Source organism: Nestor notabilis, unplaced genomic scaffold, assembly GCF_000696875.1.
Source record: "Nestor notabilis isolate BGI_N333 unplaced genomic scaffold, ASM69687v1 scaffold14961, whole genome shotgun sequence".
Taxonomy (NCBI): domain Eukaryota; kingdom Metazoa; phylum Chordata; class Aves; order Psittaciformes; family Psittacidae; genus Nestor; species Nestor notabilis.
The window spans coordinates 2,984-13,083 of NW_009915264.1; the positions used below are offsets into that span (position 1 = coordinate 2,984).

The 10,100-nt window shown below is 40.5% G+C and overlaps 1 protein-coding gene across 1 annotated transcript; it reads right to left on the reverse strand.

Annotated features, from left to right (window-relative positions):
* Positions 1-550: 550 nt before the first annotated feature.
* LOC104413140 (PR domain zinc finger protein 15-like) lies at positions 551-9,047 on the reverse strand (the record flags this gene model as incomplete). The annotated part of the gene is made up of 10 exons (XM_010024059.1): positions 551-1,231; positions 1,727-1,939; positions 2,159-2,239; positions 3,827-4,002; positions 4,204-4,287; positions 4,721-4,852; positions 5,577-5,696; positions 6,295-6,374; positions 6,777-6,940; positions 8,913-9,047. Coding segments are annotated over 10 exons (1,662 nt in total), but the record flags the coding sequence as incomplete, so codon positions are not given.
* Positions 9,048-10,100: the final 1,053 nt, after the last annotated feature.

Below are 10,100 nucleotides of genomic sequence, written 5' to 3' on the forward strand. Positions count from 1 at the left end.
TTCATAATGGGTTTGATTCAAACTTGACTAAAGACCATAAAAGTTGCTTTAGCATTAGACCAGCTATCTGATTTAAGTAACACTAACACTGTGTTATGGGTAGAGGGTTTTCCCCATGACTAAAATGGAAATACTTTGTGAAATTGGTCTATTTTCTTCCACACCACACTCACCCCAACCCCAAAGCCCCAACCTCCACCTACTTTATCAATGTTGTTAGATACAAGACCTAAAGAAGATAAAAACCAAGACAATTACTGTGGTGCCCATTTGTGTCTTTACATTTCAGTCTCTACCGTCTGACCGCAAATGCATTCCACCTCACTGTGAACAAGGTCTTCAGATGTAATTTCCAGACTGGAATGAAGTTACATGGCATGGCTGAAAGGGTTTTGTAAATCACCAATGCTGTGATATTTAGGATCTCCCTGCTTTGGTTATGATGTGTTATGATGCTTCTGTCAAATCTCAAACTTACTGCATAAAATACACAGTGCAAGGAGGTGCTAAATTTATGGTGAGATTTGTTTAATTTTTCTTTTTTTTTAAGACAGTGCAAGGTCTGGAGACAGTGTGAGAATCTCAAGATTAGGGTGTTGCAGGGTGCTATGCCAATTTTAGCTTACATTTCATTGTATAAACATTTGCCCAACTCTGTTTGGTATCCAGCAAACAATCCTATTAGAAATTTTCCAAATGTCTGTGTGTTTTTGTCTCTGAGTACTGTCCATTTCAAAATTTGTCAGAGTATAAATTAGTAGCTGTACATCTGTTGTTGTTGCTCTGTTTGAACCTGTTGCTGTCCTGACTGTTGTTGCGTTGGCTGCGCCTGGGGCTGCAAGACATCAGTCTGAGGCACTGATCTCCATGTCAGAGGATGCTGTTCCGTTATCTGGTTCCCTAGAGGAGCAATGGAGTTCACCAAAGTGGTCAGGTTTATAAAATGGGCCACAGACTGAGGATTGGCTGCTTCTGGCTGTGGCTGGATCTGAATGTCATTTTGGCGGTTGTGCAGCATGGCGGAACCACTGACAGTGTCAAACGTCACGGTGAGAATTGAGTTGTCCAGCTGTAGCTGGCGTTCAGGAGCTGTCAGATGGCCCACAGCCACGGGCTGGAGGTTTGTGAACTGGGTTCCAGCCGCCGTCGTAATGGGGGTAACAGTGATATTTGTCAGCCCGACAGAACTGGAAGGAGCTGTGACATTTGGGTCGCCAAGGGTCACCACCACCTGAAGAAAAACAGAAAGGTAACTCAGCCTAGTATCTTGCAGCTGACCACCAAATATCAAGCATCAAGAAAGATCACCTGAGTGCTCATGGGCTCACGTTGCTACTGCCAGCAAGAGAAGTCATACACATAGAGGGGAACATAGAAAGCTTGGAATATAACTTCCATGGAGAAATAAGAAGGTAATGGGAGGGAGGCATATGCAGCATTCAAAACAAGCAGCCAAATTAACTTTCACACTTTCAGTCACAGGTTCAGCCAGTTAGTGCTCTGGCAAACAAGGAGATGGTAGCACCAAAGGAAATAAAAACAAACATGAGGAGCTTACTGGTCCAACTCCTTGTTTTTTAAAAGCCCATGTTCATCTTTATATTACCACAATTTATCAAATTAGCTCTAGATGTTCCCATCACTTTTTTCTGTTTGCTATGTGGAGAAAAGAAGGACTATCCCTCTAAGCAGGGCTGCTACCCATCACCTTGCTACTGGAGCTCACCTGCTGGATGCTCTGGACAGCTGAATTAGTCTCATCTCCAACATTCCCTGTGAATTCACCTTCCTTCTCTGTGTATTCACTGAAGGCAGGGTCCTCAGGCACTTGAGCTTCCTCCTCCTCACCTGACTTTTGTTTTCGTTTCTGGCCACGTTTAGGAGCTTTCATATGCTGTTTCCCTTCTGGTAATTCGCCCTGTTCCAAGGCTAATTCTGGCTGGAGAAACACATTTTAACCCTTGTTAACCAATGAAACGGGTAAGAGCTTGCATCTACTTATACATGTTAAGCTGGGGCTGACTCTCTAAAAAAGCACATTCCTTGCCCATCAGCCTGTGCCCAGCTATGTTATGTACCAAAAAAGCAATGTCCCCGCTTCACCTTTCAGTAGGCTGGGAACCTAGCTGACACCAGAATTCTGCAATAAGGAATTTACCTGAACAATCCCAATTGAGGAGGCATCAATGGTAGTCGTCTCTGGCAGCTGCTCTAAATCATCAATCCTCACTGACAGAATCTGTGGGCAAAGAGGTATCTGCTGGTGAATTGCAGCAGTTCAACAATTACAACCACAGTCAGACAACACAGTATTGCCCTAATAAATCCTGTCACAAAGCGAAAATGATGTACTCTAACATTTTACACATATCATTTAATACAAGGGCTTCAACCATGGCTTTAAAAAAAAAATCTTTCGGCATCTAATATTTTCCTTCTTGCTGAAAACCAGCAAAGTTTAAAGACAACAGTAGAAGAATATGTTTGTTTTCATAGTCTACACAGAACACAAGTGATAAATTCTACCGAAAACAATGTGTTTAAAAAAATATTATTTTAGCATTTCTATTTATAAATCTATCAGCTGTGTCCTAATCCACTATTTTCAGCTGAATCTGTAAATCTCAGCTCATCAAAGGACAGAGAAAAATTGCTCTCTGGATTGCAGATATATAGCTGCATTTGTAATCCAAAAATCAATAAAGAAAGCTTTTTGTTAACTTCCTCCCCAGTCATCATGATAATAAAATATTCAGAGCAAAGCAATACTAATGATAAAAAAAAAGCCTCAAAGGGAACAGACAAGCTTCAGTCAACCTAAACAAGAAATGCTGAGGAGAAACACAATAGCTATTCAGAAATTTAGAATAGAGAAAAGAACCCCTTTGGGTTAGACAAAACATCCCTCTAATCCAGATTCTCTGCAGTCAGCATTCATCTTTAATACTAAGAATAATTTTGTATCATCAGCAGATGCTGCCATCATGTCTCTATTCACCACTTCTTTCAGATCACTTCTGAATACAGAGAACACACTGGGGAAAAAGAATCAATTATACTCGCTAATGGATGAAGACAAACAGGCAAAAATATACATTTAAACTGGGGCAGAAAAAGAAAAGGGATTTAAAAAATCAGAACAACTTCTATTTTAGGGGCTGACAATTGGTATGTTTACTACTGAAACACAACATAAAGAAAGGTCTGATTCAGTTAAGTGCATGCTGTCGTGGTTTAAGCCCAGCCGGCAACTTGGAACCACGCAGCCGCTCGCTCACTCCCCGCCGCTTCCTTCCTCCCCCCGCTCCCGGAGGGATGGGGAGGAGAATTGGAGGAATGTAACTCCCACGGGTTGAGATAACAGCTCTCCAGTAACTAAGGTATAATACAAACCACTACTGCTACCAATAATAATGATAAGAGGAATAACAAGGGAAAAGGACACAACCGCTCACCACCCGCCGACCGATACCCAGCCCGACCCGAGCAGCGATCTGGGCCTTCCGGGTAACTCCCCCCAGTTTCTATACTGGGCATGACGTGCTGTGGTATGGAATACCCCTTTGGCCAGTTTGGGTCAGGTGTCCTGTCTCTGCTTCCTCCTGGCTTCCCCTCCTCTCTGGCAGAGCATGAGACTGAGAAAGTCCTTGGTCAGAGTAAACATTACTTAGCAACAACTAAAAACATCGGTGCTATCAGCGTTGTTCCCAGACTGAAAGTCAAGAAACACAGCACTGCACCAGCTACTAAGAAGGAGAAAAAATGACTGCTGTAGCTGAACCCAGGACACATGCTTAACAGACACTTCCTAAAATGCCAAACTCACCTCTGGATGTTTACGCCTCATATGTCGACTCATGGATGCTCTGGTAGAAACCTTTGTCCCACACAACTGACAGCTCTGGGCTTCCACCTTATCATGAGTAAGCTGAATGTGCTTCTGCAGCATGTAGTCAGTGACATACTTCTTATCACAGACTGAACATGTCCACTGTTTTCCTACTGGTGGCAGATGGAAGGTAACGCTGTTAGCAACAGCCCCCAAAGATGAGGATTGTATTGCCAGCATCGCAACAAGAGGAAAAATTCTATGTTGGTAACATGCTGTGTAACACTAGTTCCAAGACTGGCAAGTCTAAAGCAAGCCTAGGAACAAAATTAAGATACTGTCTTTGGATACTGTTTTGAAGAGAATTTATTTACCTGTATGAATCAACTTATGAGTCTCCATTGTATTTCTTTCACTAAACGTCTTGCCACAAAGCTCACACATGAAATCTTTGATTCCTGCATGAAGAGCACATTTAGCATCAGAGTGAAAACAGTTTAAGGTATCTGGGACAATTCCAAGTGCCATGCCACCATATCTGGCAGAAAATGAATCCAAAGGAAACTGATGTGGGAGGTAAAATCTTGTTTTCGTTTTTGGGAAATGAGAACCTGAAGACTCACTTAAAAAAAACCAAACACTCTAGACCTATCCTAGACCAAAATAACCACTCTTACAAAAGCAAAACACAGACCCAACTAAATTATGTATTTTAATTGCATATCAGGTGGTCTTGGCTGACACAAGGTGAAAATCTCACTTTTCAAAAAGCAGACTATGCGTGGTTTTTATTAGTCTTCCTCTTGCTCCCAGACCATTCTAGATTAAGAGTTCTCTCAGGAAGGATTTAACTGATTCAGTGCAACTTCTGTACATGTTTAGAGACCTCACCTGTGTGTCTTTTGTAATGCTTCAGCATGTTGACTTTCTGTGCAAATTTTCGGTGACATTCCTTGCATTCATATTCTTTAATCCCTTTGTGAAGTTTCATGTGGTGACGAAGTGCATGTTTTGTCTTCATTCCTGTGAGACAAAGGGTACAGTGTGACAATTAGTCCGTTGCTCCCACCTTAAAAGAGAACTCAGGATGAACATGTTTGTTAACCAAGAGCTCTAAGACTGCATTTGCTGTGTGTCCACAACTGCGTATTTTTAATTGTTTAGGTAGCAGTGTACATTATCATTATTATTTTAATTCCAGGAAAAAAAGCTCTGGAAAACATCTGAGTAACCACTGAGGAAGAAGCAAAATAGCAGGGACAAGCAAAGACAAGACATCATTAGAGATGTCAGACTTACTGTCTGACACTGAAATACCAGTTCAGATTTGCTCAAGTTATAAACACGGACAATTCAGAAAGTCCAAGCAACTTTGACTCTTTAAGGCTCTTACAGAGAGAAGTAATCCAGAAGACAACACAATGGAAAAACTAACTTGTATTCACTTTTGTGCTGCAAATGTACTGGGACTCGGTCAGGCAAGCGCTCCTCCATCTGACAAGTGAATTTTATCAAAATCAGTTTTGGCTTGCAGGCCATGAAAATAAATTGTATAAAATTAGGGATAGTTTATGCAACCATAAGACTGTTGATTAATACAGTTTCTACCTCTCAAATCTGCAGGATTTAGAGCACTCCAAGGACCTTCCCAATATTCTAAGAATGGAAGTTCAATTCTGAAGTTTAATTCAGATAATCACCTGCTATTCAGTATCACAATTAATGGAAAACGAGGCATTAAACATACCTTTGCCACATTCTGCACACAAGTATTCTCGGATATTATCATGGACTCGCATATGTTCTTTTAACATGTCTTTTCTAGCAAATGATTTGCCACATTGCTCACAAGCATGACTTTTTACACCTTAAAAATAAATTTGAAAGACAACATAAACAAAAAAAATGTTAATGAAAAATGTGCATCTCCTCAAATCTGCCTCATCTGGTGAATTAGAGGGCAACAGTCCACCTGTGCTGTCAACCACATCTTTCATGCATAATGTAGCCCAAACTAAATTAAAAGACTTTGGAGAGAAAAGCTGGCTTTTTGTGTGAAATCTTAAAACAAACAAACAAAAAGATAAAGCCTGAGGAAGGAACATACTGAATAGCATGAAATAATAATGAGCTGTTAAAAATGATTTTGCAATAGCAGTTTTCAGCCTGTGTAATGGTGAGAAGGTAGCATGGATAAGAGTTAGGGAAGAACAGAATTCAGAATTAGGATTTGTAGCAGGTGAATCCTGCATCATATTAATGAGGAACCTGTATTGTGTGCCTAGACCAAATATCTTCATTACTACTACCTGCTTTAGAAAAAGGCACAAATGTAACATTTATCTTATTGTAATTTACAGTAAAAACACATAACTTGCTTCCTCCTGAAAAACATAAGGCAGGCACTGGTAACAGAAAGGTTTTTTTTTAATATTGATAATAGTAAAGAAACACAACATCTTTACCTGTATGTATAAGCTTATGTCTTTCCAGATTTCCTATACTATTAAAGATCCTTCCACAGATTTCACATGGATGGATGTATCTGAAACCAGAGACCAGAAACCATGATTCTTCTCCTGAGACAGAGGTGGTTTTCAGGCATTTCTGTTAGTAACTGTATTTCATTTGGAAATATTTATTATTACAAAAGCTCCATGAAACGTAAATGCATTTTTTAAAATGAACCTTCTTCAAATCATACTTTTTAGAAAGTATTCACCAAAATCATAGGTTTACACTTTACGAAGCCCAAACTGGAAGGCTGTCAACTAATCATCAGTGTGAAGTGAATCATTAGTGATATATATTTAAAGCTTTTAATAAACATTTTAACACCCATTATACAGTTTCAGATATTTTAGTACAGCCCAATTCTCTACAAGCATCAGAGCCAGTGCAACGTCAGAAAGATAGCTCCTCTTATCAGCCCGACACATTGTCTTACTTCTGCACATTAGGATCAGGCAGGTTTTCCCGATGAATGACCATGTGCGCATGGTAAGTTGCCTTCAAGGCAAAACGTCGGTTGCAAATGCTACAGCCATAGCCTTTCTCCTTGTGAACGTCCATGATGTGCTTCAGGTACTCCTTCCCTCTGCCAAAAGTCAACTGCAGAATGAACCAATAGTGAATGAAAGGGGAAAAATGTCCTTGGGAACAGCAACAATCTAGCAACACATTATGAGATCTAGAGTCAGAGCTAGCAGACAAATATCCTGTGTATCACTAGGTGAAAAATCTGTGAAAGCTCGATTTAGGCTTGAACCCCTTTGGCCATTACGAGCACATTGCTACAGGACATTAGTTAACTCATTTGGAAAACTAGTTTGAGATGGTATTTCTGCTTCTTATGCTGCACAAGTAGAGGACCTCCAATTACTTCTGCACTAAGGAACAGCCCTAGAGAAAGCCACGTCTAACCTCCACAAGCTGTCAAAGCAAGGATGCCACAGATGGAAGAAACGTCTTATAGGCTTTAGGGGCATGGTGAACTCTACTCTGCACAGTAAGCTTTGGCACTTGCTCCAGAAGAGTTGGTATTTCTAGGCACTGCAGGCAGGGATTGTAGCTCAGCTCCTGGAAGAGCTACAACTACAATAGAAAGGTGCTCCACTACTCAGCCCTCTGGGCTAAGTAACCCTGCATACACATACATGCTCCAACATATCAGAAGAAAGGGCCATAATGACATGATCTTTTGCCCTGATTTTGGAACTAGTCGGGGTATTTCTGACAGCACTGCACAGCTTGGTGACAGTGTATTTTGGGATGAGAAAAAAAATAAAGACAGAGATTCTGGAAGAGCTCAGAAGAGATATTTCACTAAGACTCATTCGTATGTTGTTCTCCCTTAGGGATGTGTGAACAGGTATTTTCAGCCAAAAAGAGACTCCCCGTCTCATCACAGCTAACATTCATTTTCCACAGCTGCTGCCTTACACAACTATTTACTTCACAAACACCTGTAAAAGTGCTAAAAGACCCAGTTCCAAAAAGAGCTTTGTAATTTGAATGGCACAATTGCCCTCATTTGGAAGCATACAATTTTATATAGTTTAAGGACCCATTAAGTGTCAGGCATTAAAATCCCCACATTGAAAGCAAGCATGTAATTAACTGCTGTGATACCCACCTTCTTATGCTCACTGATATAAGCTTAAAATCAGTTTGCATTTAAAAGTAGTTCACAGATAGGAGCAGAAAACTCAAGTATTATTATCTTCATGTCTTTAAAATGAAGATAAGCTGAACACTTTCACGACATTAAGTATAGACTGTAATTGTAGACTGTGAAATAAGCTCTAATTTTCCAAGGGCCAAGTTAGTGGTTTAACTACTAAAATTCCCCTTTCCCTATGTCATTTTGGCTAGTTTTGCTGTTCTCAGTGGTTGCTATTGCATTCTCCCCACCCCAGCACAGTGTGCTTGCCCAGTAAGGGCACAGACTCCAAATGGTCCTTAAGGACCCCATTATTCCCCATTACTACTTTCCAAAATGGCAAAAGCCATGCAGTATGAGGTTTAAAAAGTCTTCCTCTCTCAGATGACAGCTGAGTGAAGTATGTTCCAGCAGTACTTCTAATGCCATCCTGTTAGTAGTAAGAGTAAGCCACGAATAAGCAGTCACACGTCACATAAGCAGCAGTCTTAATCCTCCAAATTAAATATCCATTAACTTGGATATCTGATCTCATCAAAGTTTATCAATTTGTGGACTGTATAATTCAGAAATGCTGTAACGATTTTAATTTGCACATAATCGAAAGATAGTGTAAGATCTGAATGTTCTTTCTTTCTCCAGTTTTGCTCACTTGCTTTCTTCCACACAGATAAACGTATGTATGTGTGTTTCTCTTTTTAAGAGTTTAGCATTCACCTTACAGAACACCACCTCAAGTCTTATGCAATAGTATCAATTTCATAGATTAGAGGTAAGAAGCACTGCAGAAGAGAGCAGACCTGTGGACTGGCCTTCTCTTTGTGAACCCTTAACGTTATCTAAAATTCTGAATGATTTATGGACATCTCCACTCCCTCCCCCCACCCAAAACCAAGTTAATTTGAAAGTATTTAAAGCTACCTGGCACCTTTTGCAGCTATACTTGTGAGGCTCAGAATCTGCACTTTCATCAGAGTTGTCATCATTTTCCTCTGATGAGATTCCAATTTTACCAATGAACTCTTCTCTCTGGTGATCATCCATTAGTGCTATGTCCTGTGTAGGATGGGAAAGAATATTATGTTTTAATGGATTAAACTTCTATTTCAAAAGGTAACGCCTGGTAAGTTTTGTTGCCATGCAGCATTAGCAATTGCTGTAACATTATTAATTTAAAATATCATCCTGACTCATTCAATTCAGGTAAACAAAGTTTCTCTGTCCATGACTAAACAAGGAGCAACCGTTTATTCAAATTAGTAATACTCTTTTTTTTCTGGTGTATAATCTGAGCATTGGAACAGGTTATCCAGAAAGGTTGTGGAGCCTCCTTCCCTTGGAGATATTCAAGATCCATCTGGACACAATCCTGAGTAACATGCTCTAGGTGACCCCGCTTGAGCAGGGAGGTTGGACCAGATGACCTCCGGTGGCCCCTTCCAGCCTCAACCATTCTGTGATTCTGTGAACTTTAATGTAAGCAGAGACTGAACAGGTACATCCATAAAAACATCTTTGTGAGCACCATGGAGTGATACAATTCCCTTTCAATTAAATTCCTTACAATTCAGTGCTAACCTAGGGACAACAAAATAATCTAGATCTGATTAAGCACTATTAGTAAAAGTATTTTTGTGATTTAGAACATTTTGAAAAAAACAGGTAAGAAACTCGATAAGCAGGCAGTTATGCTATCATATATGCTATCTCCTGGAAAGAATGCTGAGGCACATGAAAAACAACAAGGGGGTTGGTGACAGCCAACATGGTTTCACTAAGGGGAAATCCTGCCTGACCTATTTGGTGGCCTCCTATGATGGGACTACAGAACTGATGGACAGTGGCAGAGCAGTTGACGTCATCTACCTGGACTTGTGCAAAGCGTTCGACACTGTCCCACACAACATCCTTGTCTCTAAATTGGAGAGACATCAATTTGATGGATGGACCACTCAGTGGATAAAGAACTGGCTGGATGGCCGCAGACAAAGAGTTGTGGTCGACTGTTCAATTTCCGGTTGGAAACCAGTAACGAGTGGTGTCCCTCAGGGATCGGTGCTGGGACCTGTGCTGTTCCGTATCTTTGTTAGTGACATGGACAGTGGGATT